Here is a 19055-nt window from a genome sequence, read left to right as displayed (position 1 = left end):
CAGAATTATAAATTATATGAACAAAATATGAAACAAATATAAAATTATCCCAAGAAAATAACTATTTTCAAGCCAAATGGCACAGCACCATAAACAAAGTACTAAAAAAAATAACAGAAACACGAATGTGGATTTAAAGGTTTTACCAGCACCACTTAATGCTTAATCATATTAAATGTTACATTAACTCCCCTTATATTACATAGAAAAAATTTTGGTGTTTCAGATGTTAGAAATTGATTTCCTATTACCTAAGTGATATATTGTTGTCTTTATAATTTTATAAAGAGCCATATGATATTTTCTACCACATTTACATACACTTAAAATGTTAAATGTTACAATAAAAATATATAAGCAAAAAATACTTGGAAAAACTTGTTAAATCTCCTTTATTTCAGTAGACAGAAGACTACTTTCAATATCCTGGATGAAAGGGTTCTTGTTGCCATGGAGCTGCAAGACAAAGGAGACACAAAAATTGGAGATCGATGAAGCAGACCAGTGGACTATAATGGTACAGTGGAAAGAATCGGAGTTTAAGCCAGAGGCAGCCCAGCTATAAGATCTTCAGTTATGTAGGCTCTAGGAGGGGGCTTCCCTCATTTCTCAGGTGTCATGTACGAATCAGATGTAACAAAGGACATGAGGCACCTGGCTCACAGGACTCAATCAGGCACCTTCCTAAGTCCCATTTCCTGGGGCCAAACAGAAAGCGTCATGAGCAAAACAGTGATAAAATGGGTTAAAGGAATTTTCACACCTTCTCCTTAAATTTTATTTATTTGACAGGGAGATGGAGAGGGTTAGAGAGAGGAAAGGATGGACAGAGGTGGGGCGGAGAGAGGAAGAAGGGGGGAGAGAGAGAGAGAGAGAGAGAAAGGAGCATGCTCTTATCTAATGGGTCCTCCCTAGAAGCCTCTAATGGTTGGGGTGGGCGAGGCCAAAGCCAGAAGCCTAGAACTCAAACCAGGTCTTCCAGTGGGTGGCAGGAACCCAACTGCACGAGCTAGTATGCTGCCTCCTAGGGTCTGCAACAACAGCAGCTGGAGTTAGGAGCTGGAGCTGTGATCACAAACCTAAGCAAACTGATGTGGATATGTGTTCATCGGCATATAGTCACTCAGCTAAATGCTTGTTCCTTACATCTTTTTAAGAGAAGTGATTCTGTGGATCATTTGCACTCAAGAAAACTGAAAGATGTTCTTCTAACATTGTAATTGCTTCATTTTTTAAGAGTGATGTTTGGCTACTGGAAGTAATACTTTTTCTTTTATTTTCACTCAACCAAAATAACCGAGGAGACAGTCATTCAGATTTTTCATAGTCACGGCTGGACTTGATTCAGAGCTATCTTTTTAAACATCACACACAACTACTAAGAACACAAGAAAGTCCAAAAAAAATGAGAGCTTTTACGAAGTAACTGCAATCAAGATTTCTTATTTCAGGGAACTGGTATTTCAGCCTAGTAGTTAGGATGCCCACATTCCACAGAATGGCTGGGTTTGATTATCAGCTCCAGCTCTGATTCCAGCTTTATGCTGGTGCTGACCTTGGGAAGCAACAGTGATCACTCAAGAACTGGGTTCCTGCCACCGAAGTGGGAGAGAGTTGGACTGAGATTATAGCTTTGGCCTGGCCCGGCCAGCCCAGCCTCAGCACCATGGGTATTTGAGGAGTGAACCAGTGCACACACATGAGTGCATGTACACACACTCTGCCTCTCAAATTAAAAAAAAAATTCCCTATTTCAGAAACTGAAGTGTCTTAAGTTTACAGGTATGCTATATCCACTATGTTTGGTGTTTATCCCCTGTATCATCAACAATGGTATAAAATTCACCCAAAGAGAAAAAAAGTCATGTTTTCTATCCTCCTGTGCAGTTTTTCTCAGATAAAAAGTTTCCAGTCCTGTTTAAAACATTTTGTGGGCCAAGGAGAGAACAGAACAGTAACAGTTTATTGCAATACTACCTAAAAAATGGGGCCGGCGCTGTGGCGCAGCAGATTGGCGCCCTGGCCTAAGGTGCTGGCATCCTATATGGGCGGCGGTTCGAGACCTGGCTGCTCCACTTCCAATCCAGCTCTCTGCTGTGGCCTGGAAAAGCAGTGGAGGTTGGCCCAAGTCCTTGGGCCCCTGAGCCTGTGTGGGAGACCTGGAAGAAGCTCCTAGCTCCTGGCTTTGGATTGGCGGAGCTCCGGCCATTGCGGCCAATTGGAGAGTGAACCATCGGATGGAAGACCTCTCTCTCTCTCTGTGAGTAACTCTTCAGATAAATAGATAAATCTTAAAAAAAACAAAAAACAAAAAAACAAAAACTACCTAATACATACCCTATCATGTGAGAAAAACAAGCAAAAAGTACTACAGAAGTATCAGAGACATTGTTACATGGGTATACAGAAAGACTTCAATGTGGCTTGAATATGAGGGGGAAACTGTGGGAGACGAGGGTGGTTACAAAGGACTGTGAAGCTGAAGTATTTGAATTTTATTCTATAGGTTATGGTGAATCAGTGGTAACTCCAGCACAGAGGTGCCCATCAAAAACAAATGACTGAAATAGCTTTGTGTCTCATTCAGGCAAATGTCTTCTCAATTTTTCTACTTATTCATTTATAAGAGCATCCAGGGTATGAAAAGGACGTTTTAAAAAAAAGATTTACTTATTTATTTATTTGAAAGGTAGAGTTACAGAGAGGCAGAGGCAGAGAGAGAGAGAGGTCTTCCATCTGCTGGTTTACTCCTAAGATGGCCGCACTGGCCAGAGCTGCACTAATCCAAAGCTAGGAGCCAAGAGTTTCTACTGGATCTCTATGGGTGCAGGGGCCCAAGGACTTGGGCCATCTTCTATCGCCTTCCCAAGCTATAGCAGAGAGCTCGATCAGAAGTGGAGCAGCGGGAACTTGAATTGGCACCCATAAGGGCTGCAGACCAGGGCTTTAACCTGCTGCGCCACAGAGCCAGGCCCCTGAGAAGAACTTTTCAAAATTCTCTTGTATTTCAATGTTTAAGGTTACACAGAGACGGCTACCTTTGTTTAAAGTACATTTTATCTATGATATTAGAATATTTTTATGTTAATTTTAAACTTTAGCTCTGATAAGTGCATATTTCAATTCAACTTATAAACCTATATTCTAATCATGATAGTTTAAAAACAGAATTAAGTATTTAAAATAGGAAAATTTCCAAGATCCAGAGGCAAACTACCAAGCTCTTCTAATAAAGTTTCAATTAACTCCATCTACTTACACCAAGATATCAGAATACTGAGAGCAAGATAGAGTTTGTTTTATCCGACTGAATTTTTTGTTATCTTGGTTTTTAATTCTATTTTCCCCTTTGATTATCAAAACAATGTATGTTTTTCACAGTATAGAATATAGAAAACCTCTCTACTAAACCAAAATTTTATCACCTGGAGGTAGTCAGGTTAACATGTTGATGTATTTCATTTCAGTAGTTCCTTTTTTTTTTTTTAAAAGGATTTATTTATTTATTTGAGAGGCAGAGTTACAAAGAGGGAGAGACAGAGAAGTCTTCCATCCTCTGGTTCACTCTCCAAATGGCTGCAGCTTGGAACGGGGACGTTATGAAGCCAAAAGCTTCTTCCGGGTCTCCCATGTGGGTGCCGAGGCCCAAGCACTCTGGGCCATCTTCCACTGCTTTCCCAGGCCACAGCAGAGAGCTGGATCAGAAGTGGAGCAGCTGGGACATGAACCAATGCCCATGTGGGATGCAGGCACCACAAGCGAAGGATTAATCTAGTATGCCACAGCACCAGCCCCTCATTTCAGTATTTTTATTTATTATTATTTACTTATTTATTTATACAGGTAAGTTTACAAGATACAGTTTTAAAAAGTGTCATGTCATTAAAAAACTTTTATAAACCCTTTAATAGTTGCATTTTATTTCTACAAAATATAAACTATAATTTACTAAACCATTTCTTAAATTTGGGTTCTACCGTAGGACATAACGATAGGACCAAGCTTCTTTAATCTCAGATAAGTAGATTTCCACAGAAAATGCAATTCAACTTTGCCTGATACATGAACAACTTTACAAACTTTATAGAATGAATGCTAGCTGCATCACTTATTGTGAGCTCCATTTACATAAACGGACAAGGTTAAAAATGCAAATTCAGTGAAGTATTAAAATTTGTGAAACTCACCAAAAATCCAAGGAACCTCTGGAAGCACACCTGTATTAGGAGGGTACGGGTATGTAGTCTGTGGTAATGGTTGATGAGAAGCATACTGTGAAAAAATGGGCTGCTGAAAACTGTAAGAAACTGGCATCGGAGACTGAAAATATCCATTCACTGGCACACAACCATTTGCTTGTCTCTCCCCAGAAAAGTAACCAAAAGATTGAGAGTAAAGATGATTGGAATTTGTGTTCTGGACAGTACTTGCAACTGCAGTGACCATCCCAGGAGGCGGCTGTACTTGGTAAGATGTTATCCCTTGGTATGTCTGGGTAATGGCATTGCCACTGCTGCTGCTGTAGTGACAAACGTACCAAGCATAGTACGGATACCAAGTTCCAAATGAATGCTCAGAAGAATTACACAGCGGGGTGTATGGAGGCTGTGGAAGCTCATTCCAATCTGAGGCAGCATTCTGAGCTAGGACTTTGGAGTTCTCATCAGTCTGTGGATCGAAAAAGGAGCACTCTGCTCGTTGGTTCACATTAAGTTTAATGTCCCCAGATTCTCCAAAAGGTACGCTACTGGGATTCAATGTGTCCTTCAAACATTCTCCCTCCAGCTCAGGTTTTCCCGGCTCTATTTTATTTATTTCCAGAACAGGAATTTTGTCCTGAATACATATGGGTTCTGAAGAACTGGTACATGTAGAATTTCTAATAGATGAATTCAATATTTCATTATCTTGAAATTCAAAGATGGTATCATTAACTTCTAGATTACCATGGATATCAAAATGGAACACAGTCTTTGACAGCACTGACGCATGATGCCCAAGAGAATCATTATTTCCTGGTTTTATGTTTGAAAGACTAGATTTCTGTGTGAGATCTGGGGAATCTTTTAGAAATATCTGAGGAGGTGTCTCAAGGTCCTTCAAAAATGTGCCATCTGCACTCTTTTGTTTACAAGTCACAAAAGCAGCACAATCTTTCATATCACTTGTTGTTTCAGCAGCAGTGAAATTCACATGTCTTTTCTCTATTCTAGTTAAGCTTCCCTGTTGTCCACTGAGGTGTTCTGAAGTACCCAATGAAATATTAATTGAATCTACTTTGCTTTCTGTTTTTGCAGTGCAACTCTCCGTTAGGTTCTGTAAAGGTGAGACTGAGCCAAGTGGTGATCTCTGCATTTCAACCTTTTCTGGAGATACAGGCTTTCTTCTTCGGTTGTCAGATAAATGCAATCTCATTTGGTTTTCATTTTTGGGGTAAGATCCTGCAATCCTAAATGAATATAACAATACATGGTACAACTTTATAGAGTCACAAAATTTTAACAGAAATGTGTATCTGAAATCTTTATTCAGGAGGAATATCCTGATGGACCATTTTCTCATTTTATTGGCAGTATACAAGCAAAACATTTTTACTCACCTTAATTTAGACACTTTTCCTGCAAGAGTTGTAACACTACACGTTTCAAATGTATTTTTTTAAAAAAGATTTATTTTGTTTATTTGAAAGACAGAGCTAGAGGTGGAGCCAGAGAGAGAGAGAGAGAGAGAGAGAGAGAGAGAGGGAGAGAGAGAATCCTCCATCCGCTGGTTCACTCCCCAAATGACAATGGTCAGAGCTGAGCTGATTCGAAGCCAGGAGCCAGGAGCTTCTTCCAGGTCTCCCACACGGGTGCAGGGGCCCAAGGACTTGGGCCATCTTCCACTGCTTTCCCAGGCCATAGCAGAGAGTTGGATCGGAAGTGGAGCAGCTGGGACTCAAACCAGTGCTCATATGGGGTGCCGGCGCTGCAGGCCGCGGCTTTAACCCACTGCGCCACAGAGTTGGCCCCCAAATGTACTTTCAATATTGTAATTATCTTGTGCTTTGAATATTTTCTGATAGAGGCTTTAAAAAGTTGAAATTATTATTTAATTGTTCACTATAGTTTTAATATCCCTGCAATTCTTACCTAAATTTAGACAGTCTAACTCATTGTGGGAGTATCTAAAACCAGCTAACACAGGTCTCCAAAATGACCTGATGACAGGAAATGAGTAATATAAAATAAACAGTAACAGTATAATTACATTTTTTGGCACTCAATCAAATTTTTTGAATTATAGATGGAAAAGAGAAGTAAAAAGAAGTATTACTATCTATAGTCAATAGAAATTTGTCTTGGACACAGAATTTGTATATTTCCCTTAGGAAATTAAAAGTTCCATGTTTTACTGAAGCCAGCCACCTCAAAAAGCATTTTAATGATGACCGGCATTGTCATCCAACACCATGTAATACTTTTGAGTTTTCAGAAAGTATAATTCTGGGGCTGGTGTGTGGCATAGTGAGTTAAGCTGTAGCCTGCAGCGCCAGCATCCCATTTAGGCTCTGGTTTGAGCCTTGGCTGCTCCACTTCTGATTCCGCTTCCCGGTAATTGCCTGGGAAAGCAGATGATGGCCTAAGTACTTGGGCCCCTGTACCTTCATGGAAGACCCAGAAGCAGCAGCTGGCTCCTGGCTGTGGCCTGGCCCAGAACCAACCATGCAGTCATTTGGGAAGTGAATCGGTGGGTGGAAGATCTCTCTCTCTCCTCTTCTCTAACTCTGTACTTCAAAATAAATAAAATAAAAAAAAAGAAAGTATAATTTTGATTTTATCATATTTCCAATGATGTCGACCTTATAGATTTGCCAATTCCCTGGATGGTCTGTCCCTTTATTGACTTCTGTGGAGATAGCTTCCTATACTAATTTTAAATTAAAATTGATTTTTTTTGCTAAGGTGAGTCAACAGATTGTAATTCTTTGAGAAGCAAAGAATCCTCCTAATATCCTATTAATTCTTATGTCATTATTCAACTGTTCAGAGAAAAATGTGTTAGGAAAAGGATTTTAGAAATGTTGCAAATAAAACACTCTTTTTAAAGAAGCCAAATCAAATAAGACAGTAATGAAATCACTTATTTCTCCATTTAAAAGAAAATAAAAATTTGCTTCACAAAATAACAAAAATGAAGCTAGTCATAAGATTTAAAATTTTACAAAGTGAAATGAGATGTGTCAACAAGCCCAGTGACACCACTTCATGTCAAAATGAGAATATAAATAATTGAAATAATATGGTGAGTTTTCATAATTTATTGTTCAAATACTTTTTACACTATTAAAATATTTAATAAAAGTTTATACTAATAGAATGTATGTATGTATCTACAAAACACATACTATTTAATGTTCCCACTTAGTAATATAAATTGGCAATTTATACTGCTTTAATTTTGGCTAGTCTGTAAAATCCGCAAATGTAAAAAATCTTTTATGTTCTTTGTAATAAAACGGTTGTCAGTCCTATAATTTGTTAAGTAGTACCTGTCAAATATAGATTTTCCTTTCTTATTCTGTAAAACAATCACCTTTTTGAGGTTTGGCTAACTTCTTTATACTGTATATAGAATCACTTTACCTTTTTTATTTTAAACCACAGAGAAACACGTTTCACATGCCATTAGTCTTCAATACTTACAGAATTGAGTTCAAGTTCCTCAGGCTTAACTGAAGACACTGTGTAATGTGAAACAAATTTCTTCTCCTGCCTTAGTTTACTCTTATATCCCAAGTTACACAAATTAGCAATAAAATTAGGTAAGTACTTGTTTTATTATTATTCCTCAGTGTTTGTGCATTTGTAAAACGTTTTTCTTCAGACAGGGCTGATGGCAACTCCTACCTTGGATGCTTGACTGCTGTATTTTTTCTGTTGATTTTTGTCTCATCTTTCATGTTAACCTATGTTTGAGAGACATAAAATCTATATTGGTGATGACAAATTATAATACCAATACTACTTTTTTTAAAAAAAAAAATTTTTTTTGACAGGCAGAGTGGACAGTGAGAGAGAGAGACAGAGAGGAAGGCCTTCCTTTTACTGTTGGTTCACCCCCCAATGGCCGCTGCTACCGGTGCCTGGAAGAGGGGCAACCAGGACAGAATCTGGCGCCCCGACCGGGACTAGAACCCAGTGTGCCAGCGCCACAAGGCCGAAGATTAGCCTATTGAGCCACGGCGCCGGCTAACCAATACTACTTTAATACTAGATATCTGCAATCATCTACAACTAAACTCAATTAATGATCCATTACTTCTCCAAAAATAAATGACTCCCTAGAGTTCTGGTATTCATGTATGTTTGGAGTAACTTTTTAAGAATTTTTAAGTTTTCTTATCCTCACATTTAAAAACTAATCTGTGTCCACAAACACCTGCTGCTCTTTGTACCCTTTTTAGCTACTAAGCATCATCAAAATGACAAATACAGGTAGAGTGTCTCTACTCTGAAAATATGAAATCCAAAGTGCTCTAAAATTCAAAACGTGCAGAGCACTGACTTGACAATACCAACTGGAAAATTCCACATCATAAACTGATTCACACACAGAACTATTAAAAATATTATTATAATATTACCTTCAGGTTGCTTGTATATGGTGTATACAAAATATAAACAAACTTCGTATTTAGATTTCAGTTCCATATCCAAGATATCTATTATGCATATGAAAATAGGCCCCATTCCAGAAAAATCCAAAATGTAAAATGTTTCTGGTCCCAAGAATTTTGTGTTAAGAGACACTTAGCCTGTATAATTTTTCCTTTCTTATTTTGTTAAACTGCACCTTTTTCTTTTCTTTTTTTTTTTTGACAGGCAGAGTGGACAGTGAGAGAGAGAGAGAGAGACAGAGAGAAAGGTCCTCCTTTTCTGTTGGTTTCACCCCCCAATGGCTGCTGCAACTGGCGCGCTACGGCTGGCGCACCGCGCTGATCCGAAGCCAGGAGCCAGGTGCTTCTCCTGGTCTCCCATGCGGGTGCAGGGCCCAAGCACTTGGGCCATCCTCCACTGCACTCCTGGGCCATAGCAGAGAGCTGGACTGGAAGAGGAGCAACCGAAAAAGTACCTTTTTCTAAGCCATCACTGACAAACTACTTCTAAACACAATACTTATCTTTTAAATCAATAAAAACATATTTCTCGTGACAATACATTTCATTGTGTACAGAATAAAGTTCAAATTCTTTAGGTCTATATTTAAGACAGTCTATAATCTGAAACAATCTTCTCCAACCTTAGCTTCTCTCGCCTATTAGAACTGCTTCAAATTTAAACTCATGTCTGAAATGTTACTAATAAGCACTTGCTCACATTGTCTTCTATAACTGAAACATACTCTTCATTTTTAATCTTCATCTGATAGTGCTTTTTCTTTACAGGCACAGGTTTGCTCTGTGTTGTTCCATGAAATATATACATTTTCTAATTATCTTTCTTATCAGTATCTACACCTTTTTTAGTATCATCTCATTTACTTATTAAAATTTTATATATTTGAGAGAGTATGAGCGCACAAGAGAACGAGAGAGGAATCTCATCCGTTGTCTCACTTCCTACATGCCTGCAGGAGCTGGGGCTAGGTCAGGCCTAAGCCAAGAGCTGAGAATTCAATGTGAGTCTGCCATGTGAACGGCACAGCTATTGGTCTATCATTTGCTGCCTTCACACTCTAATTTACTGTTGCTGTTGTTCATAATTTCTTCTTGATGTGGAGTATACAACATGTGTTACTGTGCTTCGTAACTATGTTAAACAGCTGGATGTTTAAGTATTTTCCTATAAACACAGTACAATAGATGGTTATTAGATTCCCAATCTAGAACTAGTTTAAACACACAATTACAGACAGCAAACAATCAGTCTTACTTTTCATTTTGCATATGTTTGTTTCTTTACTTCTGAACTCAAGAATTCTTGAAAAGTTATAGGCTCTGAATGCAGAGCACTTGCTAATATGGGTTATGGAGTTAGACTGGCTGGTTTAGCTTTAGGCTCTTCCATTTTCAAACTCTGTGACCTTGGAAAAGTAATTTAGTTTTTCTATGCCTTAGTTTTCTGACATTTAAAGAAAACAGTTTACTGTAATATTTTTATGAAGAAAAATGAGTATTTGTATGATTCTTAGGGCAATGCCAAATACATAATGCCATATAAAATTTGATAAAATTCAATTATATGATTTCTAAATCATGTTTAACAATTTCTGTCCTGGGATGGGCATCTGGTTTAGCAGACAGGATGTCCGTATCTCACATGAGAGTGACTGAGTTCAACTTCAAGTTTTAGGTCCTGACACTAGCTTTTTGCTAATATAGACTCTGAGAGGCAGTGGTGGTATTTCAAGTAGTTGGGTTTCTGCTACTGCATGGGAGACATGGATTAGATTCATAGCTCCTGGTTGTTGTGGGCATCTGGGGAGGGAACCACTGGATGGCAACATTCTTTTTGTGTCTACTTCTTAAAGACAAAAACAAAAACAAAACCGTCCTACTTTGGATGATAATGATCAAGTAGATAGGCTTCCTTACCCAATTTTTAATATTCATTACACACTGGGCAAAGGATTATGCAGAAGCTACTCAAATATCTGGTCATTCACTTAACTCATAATATAGGATTCTCCCTTAAGAAATTATTAAAATTCACATTCTTCCAAAAAAATGTTTTCTTAGTTGGAACAGGTGTGTGGCACAGTAGGTTAAGCCCCAGCCTGGGACATCTGCATTCCACTGGAATGCCTAGGAGGAGTCCTGCCTCTGCTTCCCATCCAGTTTCCTGCAAAAGAACACCCTGGGAGGCAGTATGTGATGGTTTAAGTACTTGGGTCTCGAATGCCATCCATGGAGAACACCTGGATGCAGATCCTGGTCCCTGGCTTTGGCCTAGCCCAGGCATTTGAGGAGTGAACCATGGGTGGAAGACCTCTCTCTCTCTCCTTCTGCTTTTCAAATTAATAAAAATACAAAGTTGATAGCTGCAAGTTATGTCTTATATATAGAATCATGAACACATGAACATAATTTTATGGATAAAATGAATTAATCCAATACTTTCATTAGTAAATTAATTTTGTGAGGCAGTATTTAAACCACTCTCAAATTTTACAATTTGGGGCCAGCGCTGTGGCACAGTGGGTTAAAGCCCTGGCTTGAAGTGCTGGTATCCCATATGGGTGCCGGTTCTGATCCCAGCTGCTCCTCTTTCAATCCAGCTCACTGCTGTGGTCTGGGATAGCAGTAGAAGATGGCCCTGGTCCTTGAGCCCCTGCACCCACGTGGGAGACCTGGAAGAAGCTCCTGGCTCTTGGCTTTGGATCGCCACAGCTCCAGCCTTTGCAGCCATCTGGGGAGTGAACTGTTAGATGGAAGACCTCTCTGTCTCTCTCTCTCTCTGTAACTCTTGTCCTTCAAATAAATAAAATAAATCTTTAAAAACAGAAAAGTTTTACAATTCTGCAAACTACTTGTTTGCTCAAACAGTAAACCTGTTCTCAAAGAGACTACATACACAGATTCTGTCTTAAAGCATTCATACCTTTTGCTTTTTACAACTGGAAATAGTATTTTTCTCTTTTTCCTGTGAGTCTTCACAGTTGTCTGCAGTGACAGGTTGTTTTTTAGAAGTATTTGAAACATTTTTAGTTATGTACTCTGAAACAGAACGCTTCATTGAAATACTGGATATACTGTTATTTTTTCCAGATTTTCTAACTTGAGTATCAATATTCCCTTTTATATTCAGTTTGGAAGCACTCCTTCTATTACTTAGCACTTGGCATAGGATGAAGGAAATAGCTAATTTGGCATTTTTAACACATATAATCTTCAAATGTTCAATCGTTTTCATTACTTTCATAATATGGGCCATTTTTCCCAAATCTTTCTGAGGGGCAGCCATCACATTTTTGAGTACTGCAGAAAACTGACTATAGTTTTGTTCTAACTCTGTCACAGTGTTTCCATAATTTATGGATGCTATATATGGCACAAAGTCAATGTACGTGGAAATGGAATATTCAGACTTCTCTACAAGATTTTTTATTTCTGTAAGTTCTTTAAATTCTCTTGAGAACAAATGAAAAGCGTAAGAGCAATTAACAGCTGCACTGTATTTGCAGATAATATCCAGATCTTTCTTAACTTCAGAAATAGCAGTCTCTATCACTTTCCAAAGACAATCTGTTGAGTTATCTTTAAGAAATGAAAAAGAAGCCATGTTTTCTTGACAGTGAACCAGCTCAGGAAGAAGTGACAAATCAAACCAAAGCATACCTCGAAACCTCTGTTTGTCTAGTTTCTTTGCAATAGAGTTTTTAAGAAAATGAACTGTCTCTGAGAGCATGAGAATTTCAATATATGTTTCAATGGCTGCAGGTTTTAAAATTACAGCCCTCTGTTTGTGATTTTTTAGCACATCCAAAACGTTTTCTTCTGTAATAAAAATATTATCCATGTTTTCTTCTTGTATCACCTGGAAGTATTTTTTTAAAGTTTCTAAGTGTTCTGTACATCTCATAGTGATATCTTGTAATTTTTCAAAGTCTGCAAATTCAGCTTGATCCAATATTTCACCAACACAAGAAATATCTAGGTGTGAAAGCCAAGTATTATTAAATCTACAGTTTTCTATGCTAACTGCTGCTTTGTTTATTGGCTCATCTGACTCTCTGCAAGCCATCGCAGTAGCCTCCTCAAGCTGCATACTGGAAATTTGTTCACTGTTTAAATCTTCAGACAAGGTATCACATATCTCTTGCAACTTAGAAAAAGCACACTGATTCATTTTGAGTAGCATTTCTTTGTTTTTCTGTGAGTATTCTTTGCTGAAAGACTGTCTTTTCTCTTTCCAAACAAGATTTTTTGCAGCATCAAAAAAGATATGTTCCAGACCAAAAAGAGCTATTTTAATACTTACTGCTTCATTACTCTTAATAAAATTAACTTTTGAGGAGATCATTTCTATGATAATCCATAAATGGTCTTGTTTTCCTGGGCACAAGTGTGTTTTAGGTGAGTTCTCACATAAACTGATCAACTTTAAGGTACTTTTCCTTACATTTTCTAAGTCTCCTAAACTGTCTCCAAAATTAACTCCACAGGTAAATGGAACAGACAGAGAAAAGTCAAAACAATCAGAACAGTTCTTCAATATGGCCTTACACTCACTAATCTGTCGTTTGTATTTTAAAAATGCATAGTATGAATTATTTTTCCTTTTCATATCCTCACACAATTCAACTAATTGATTATGGTAATTCTGCATCTCACAGAAGGCATTGTATTTTAACCTTCCTTGAAAACCAGGATAGAAACTGGACTGCTGTTGATAACCACGTGGTCTGCCAAGCAGTTCACCGTATAACGTGTCATCATACCAAAGCAAGCTCCTGAATGTCACTTCACCTTCTAAAAGCCTTCGTTTGTTTTCAATGAATTGAATAGTTTCCATTATCATCTGAAGTTCTACCAAAGTGTCAACAGCACATGGTTTTAACTTATGTTTACAATTATCCCACAGGTTTTGTTCCACCAACAGTTCTCTTGTAATGAGGATTTGTTCAAGGGAACATTCTTGCTTTTTTTCAAAAGCCTGAACAAACAAAGGGAGCATATTTTGGCAAACCGTAGATTCTTCCTGTAGAACCTGCGAAGATGCTGCTTCATCTGCCCTCTGCAAAATCTGAGAGAGCTCAACTAGAAGAGCCACATGACCAACTGAGCAGTGATTTTCTGTTAAGTCACTTGTGTACGATGTAGGCTTTGTCGGAAGAGTAATGACTTCAGAGGTTTCAGAATGGGCAAGTGAAGCAGGCATAGGATTAATTTCTAGAATGCTTGGCTGGGAAATATAGCCAGACTGAGGGTGGTTACTACTTCTAATTTCACCCTCCTTCTCTTTCCCTTTTTTCAGCTGATTAGAAACTGTGTTATTTAAGCAAACTGTCTCTACAGTATTTTTAATGCTTACATGAGAATCAATCAAGTTATTTTCAGTTATTTTATCACTTAAATGGGAGTCTTCTAAAATCTTATTCCTTGGATTTTTATACGCAGTCCTAATAGTTGTTGTTTCAGTCCTTCTTTTCTTGCAATGTGAATTTTTTGCTTTTTCGGTTTGTTCTGCTTCACATATCTTTCTGTCCTTAATACGTCTCTTTGCAATACATTTTCTTGAAGAGCCCTCCCTATTATCTTTTAAGATCAGCAAACCAGCATTGGAAGATGGCTGCTTCATTATGTTTTTCCTGTAATTTTTACTTTCTTCAGTTGTTGATGTTAGGTCCAACTCAAAATTCTCAGTAACATTTGTTTCGTTACCATCTATAGGGAAGCAATTACTCAAAGAACACTGTTTTGTCTTTAGAAGCTCTTTTCCATCAAATATCTGTTGACAGTTTGAAGCAGTCATGGATGTTACACAAGAATCTACAGCAAAAATCCCCTGTTCATCCAAGTTAGACTTTGAATATGCTTCCTCATTCTCCATTACTGGAGTGGCTGATAACAACTGAGGAATACTGTGCTTTTTGTTTGCTATCAGAGTTAGCTTTAATGGGTCCATATGAAAATGTCCTGTAATGTTGGTTGCTCTGGAACTCTCAAAAGGTGCAGGCCACTGTTTTATAGGAAAATTTACTTCCAGATTCATTTTACAACCAGATAAAATAAGTTTACTTCGTTTGTAGATATCATTTAAAAAGTTCATTACATTTGATTCTAAGACTGAAATGTCAGTTTTAACCTTTTTGTGAGCTAAACAAGCTTCATCATTTTTGTCTATGCTACAATTTATATTGTTTTCTTTCATGCAACTTGATGATATTGAATTATATTCATTTATTTCTTTGCTAGCTTCAGAAGTTTCTTTTGTTGCATCATTATTAGGAGGTGAACAGTTCTCAAGGTTTTCATATTTACTAATGTTAGATAAAAGTTTTCTGTCACTGTGATTTTCTTTTTCAGTTAGTTCCTCAACTGGATGGTCTGGAGGAAACAGATACTCAGTTTCCCCAGAAAAAGGCTGAAGTTCTGATGATGATGGATTACTCATACAGCTATTAATATATATTGACTGACTTGTACTTCGGGATGCAGAGGATAGTGACACCTGTGATTTGGGATGTTCTTGATGACAAAACTCTGTCACATGAACAGTGGCTTGGCTTCTGGAGATGTTGCTGATCATACTTTTCTTGGAAAGGCACTTTTTGATTCTTTCTCCATTTGTTTTATAAGAATTATGCTTTGACACACTGGTTAATGACTTAGCAACATCAAATTCTGAAGCTTTTTTCTCTCCCTGTTTGTCATATTTTCTTTTTGGTAAAAAATGCTTAGTGGAATAGTATCTTCTTTCAGACACAGGACTATAACCTTGAAGATCACAACTTTCCCAAAAACTATTGCATATTATTGCATATGCTTTTGGTAATGGACCCTTTCTTTTTTCTCCCACTTTAGCTATAAGCTGCAAAGATGTGTGAACTCTTCTATGAGCCTTTTTTAAGTGAAGAACAGCTCTATCAAGTTTTCTGGAAAGACGTTTGCTTTTGCATAAAGATGCTTCACTATTTAGAATATTCAGGACGTTCCTAATATGCTTTTCTGTCAGTGAAAATGTTTTAATCCGTCCTTGGGATAATGAAGAAAAACACTCAGATGAATCTTGATTAGATAGCCTCCTCTTCTTCCGACAAATTTCATGCTGTCTGAAATCTTTATGTGGTATGTTCTGACTTCTAAAAGATGTGTGTAGCTTTCTTTTGCTAGTTCTTGATTCTATGTCCTTTTTATTTGTCTCATTACAATCAGTTTTTGATTTTGTAAAGGAACTTTTATCATTTACTATTGTGACATCAGAAGGTTCAGTAAATGAAGAGTCCCTATTTTGTCTTTCAAATGTGAGATTCACCTGCGGATTTTGACTCAAGTCAGAAGAAAGGGAGACTTCAGATTTATTCCCTGGTCCTGATTCTTGCCTTATATCACCAGATTTATCTTCACATGGGAAAGCTGAATTTTCCCCTGACAATTGGGAAAAAATTTCTAATCCTGGAGTTTCCCCCTTCTTATTTATTTCTTGTTTTGTGGAGTCAGTTGTAGATTTATAGAAATTATCCTTCAACCTAACAGAATCAGCAGTGGGGCTGAATTCTAGCCTAAATATATTAGTAACTGTAACTTGTAGATCTGGAAGTAAAATTGGATTGAGCATCTCTGTTGTGTTTTTCTGTGATGGGAAACAGATAGAATTACTTTCCTGACAGCAGTGCTGTTCACTATCCTCCCTTCTGGCAGTGCTTTCCATGGCTCCTGTCTCCCCGTTACTGCTTCCTAGGAGACCTTCCCAGTCTATTCGAGACTTCAGAGCCTCGTATGAAGTCTCAAATTCTTCATCAAGCACACTCCCATGGCTATGTGTATCTTGCTGAAACAGAAAAGCATCATCATCCTGTTCTGATCCTAGTTCAATCTCATTTTCTAATTCAACACTTTGAAGAACTAAACTCTCATTTTTTGCGTGGTGAAATGAATCCTGTAATTTATTTTTATCTCTGTCAATTTCAGAATCAGAAACTCCAAAATTTGGATTCTCAGAAGAGTAAGATTTTTTAGGCTTGTATATTTGGTGGTCATGACTTGTGTTTAATACAGGCAAAGTAGCATCAGCTACCTGTCCTGTAGCATTTGATGTAACACACACTGAAGAACCTGGAATTTCAGAAAGTGTTATAGCATCCAAATGCTCTATGCTTCTTCCAGCATTTAGAGTATCTTTTTGTTTTATGTCAGGATCTTTGCTCTCCAATAATGCAGCTTCTGCTGATTCATATTTTGCTCCCCAAATCAAGTTAACTGTAGAAGAAAATCCTTCAGAACAAGGAGTTTCTACTTTGTTGTAATTTTTATTGCTTCTTTTTTCATCTATACTGGTCAAATTGTTGTTTGTATGAAAATCCTTCTTGTCTACACATATATTCTCTATGTGGTTTTCTGAAGATGATGCACTATATTCCTTTTTATCCTCATTTTTGTTTTCTTTATCACTGTCTCTTTGTTCTCTGTAATTAATACTCAAGTATGTTTCATTGTTCAGCTGTGCGTTGCAGAGAACAGTGTGATATTGACCTTCATCTTCAACATTAAGAGTCTGTTTGTTGTCTCTCTGAATGTTCTCTAATGACACTGGCTCATTTTCATTATTCTCATGAACACATGTATATTCTCCACTTACACTGCAATTAGAATTATCATAAGCTGTTTCAATGGCACAAGATGAAATAACTTTACCAATGAGTACTTCTTTGTCTTGGGGAATGTTTTCTGCTTCCTGTAAACCATCAGTGAAAATGTTAACACAATTTTGATCTGCTTTTCCCAAATTCAGTTCCATTAACTTTTGAGCTATGGGAAAGTTTGTGTGAATGCTATCTTCATATTTGAAAGAGTTCTGATTTTGTGAAAGGCTCTCTATACTTGGAGTAAGATTACTTTGTAATTCCATAGTTGGATGATCTAGTTCACTTGGATCTTTTGTGGTTGATGTGAAAGATTTTGGTATTTCTAACTCTTGAGAAATTAATATTTTATCATAGTTTTTCCGAAAAGAATCAAGAATGTCATTCTCTTCATATTCTTGGTTTAATGAAATACAATTATCTACTGGACTGATTTTTGTTTCATTAGTAAAATAGTTAATTTCTTTCCAAAAAGTGTGGTTTTCTCCATGCCTGGAATTGTCTTCTGGTTCAGTGAAGTTTCTCATCTTTCCAAGACTTTGAATGTACTTATCTATGCTTGCTTTCTTGTGGAGTGGGAAAACTGTAGATATTTGGTGGCCAATATGATCCACAGTTTTTAAATTTGAAGACTGTAATTCTTGAGGAACTTGACTACTATTTTCTTCTGTATAAGTATTCACTGATTTATAAGAGTCATATGGCTCACTTCTATGCTTAATTAAAAATGGACTGTTGCTTCTCTGTTGGGCTCTCTGGGATTTTTCCTCACTGTGTTTTTGATTCTCATTGTCTGAAACAACATTTGACAGAGAAATTGGGAAGGAAACATTGCCTTGGTCCTTCCATTGTTCTGTCATGGTAACTTTACTGGGAGTTTTACAATGGTTGTCCCTATAGTCCATGTGGTGAACCTGAGATTGTGTTTCGTCAACAGAAAATCTGAAGCAAGGAGCAGCCACACAATTAGCAAGAACAGCAGGATCACCAGGGACAACTTTCGATGAGATGGTAGAATTTGTTGGCACAGATGACAGATTTATTTCTGAATTAACGCAATCCAAACTCTTCTCGAATGGTACAATCTCATTAAAACCTACAGTATTTTTCTGTTTTCCTAGGCTTTCTTCTCTCTTTGTCAGTCTGGGATCTTTGATGAGTTTTGAAGTAATAACTGTGCTGGATTCAGCATTGTTATGAAGGGGAAAAGCAGTAGAAAGACTACTTAAAATACTTTTAAGATATGTCAAATTTAACAAAAGGTCACCATCAACACTTTCTCTATTATCATTAGGCATACATGAAAGATCAGAATCATGTCCATTTGCTTGAGCAGTGCCCCTAATTTCTGTTAAATCATGGTCTGCCTGTCCACTGTATGTTTCAAGGGTAGAAATGTTTCCATTTTGTGTATTTCCATAAGAATTAGAAATATCTGAGTTGGAAAGATTTTTCTCTGAATTTAGTGAATTACATGAACAATTTTCCTGAACAAATGGATCTGTAGGTTTCCTGAAATGCTCGAAGATGACAGTAGCATCTTTTCCTTTTCCAATTCTTTTAGCCACTGTACAGTTATTCAGAGAGCATGGTCTTTCTGTGAAAATAATAAAACATGAAGAAAAACCTTAGAAACAACTCTATTAATACAAGTTAACTGTCATGAATAATTTTATTTTACTTAAGATTATTTATTTTCATTTTATTAAAAGGCAGAGACAGGGATGATGGTGCGGGGGAGGGAGAATCTTCCATTCTCTGGTTCACTC

General features: G+C 37.3%; 1 protein-coding gene across 1 annotated transcript in view; it reads right to left on the bottom strand.

The window, feature by feature from the left end:
• Nucleotides 1-387: 387 nt before the first annotated feature.
• The window catches only part of TEX15 (testis expressed 15, meiosis and synapsis associated), a 64287-nt gene continuing 45619 nt past the window's right edge, over nt 388-19055 (bottom strand). The window contains exons 6-10 of the mRNA XM_062213226.1: nt 18020-18883; nt 11583-17968; nt 7890-7948; nt 4188-5449; nt 388-456 (exon numbers count right to left, since the gene is read on the bottom strand). Of these exons, the coding sequence (XP_062069210.1) occupies nt 419-456; nt 4188-5449; nt 7890-7948; nt 11583-17968; nt 18020-18883 (8609 nt within the window). The 3' untranslated portion in view covers nt 388-418. The remainder of the gene's footprint in view (nt 457-4187; nt 5450-7889; nt 7949-11582; nt 17969-18019; nt 18884-19055) is intronic.

The sequence above is a fragment of the Lepus europaeus genome, chromosome 16 (assembly GCF_033115175.1).
Source record: "Lepus europaeus isolate LE1 chromosome 16, mLepTim1.pri, whole genome shotgun sequence".
Lineage (NCBI taxonomy): Eukaryota > Metazoa > Chordata > Mammalia > Lagomorpha > Leporidae > Lepus > Lepus europaeus.
The sequence above is the reverse complement of the archived record's forward strand: the minus strand, read 5'-3'. Positions and strand labels throughout refer to the sequence as shown.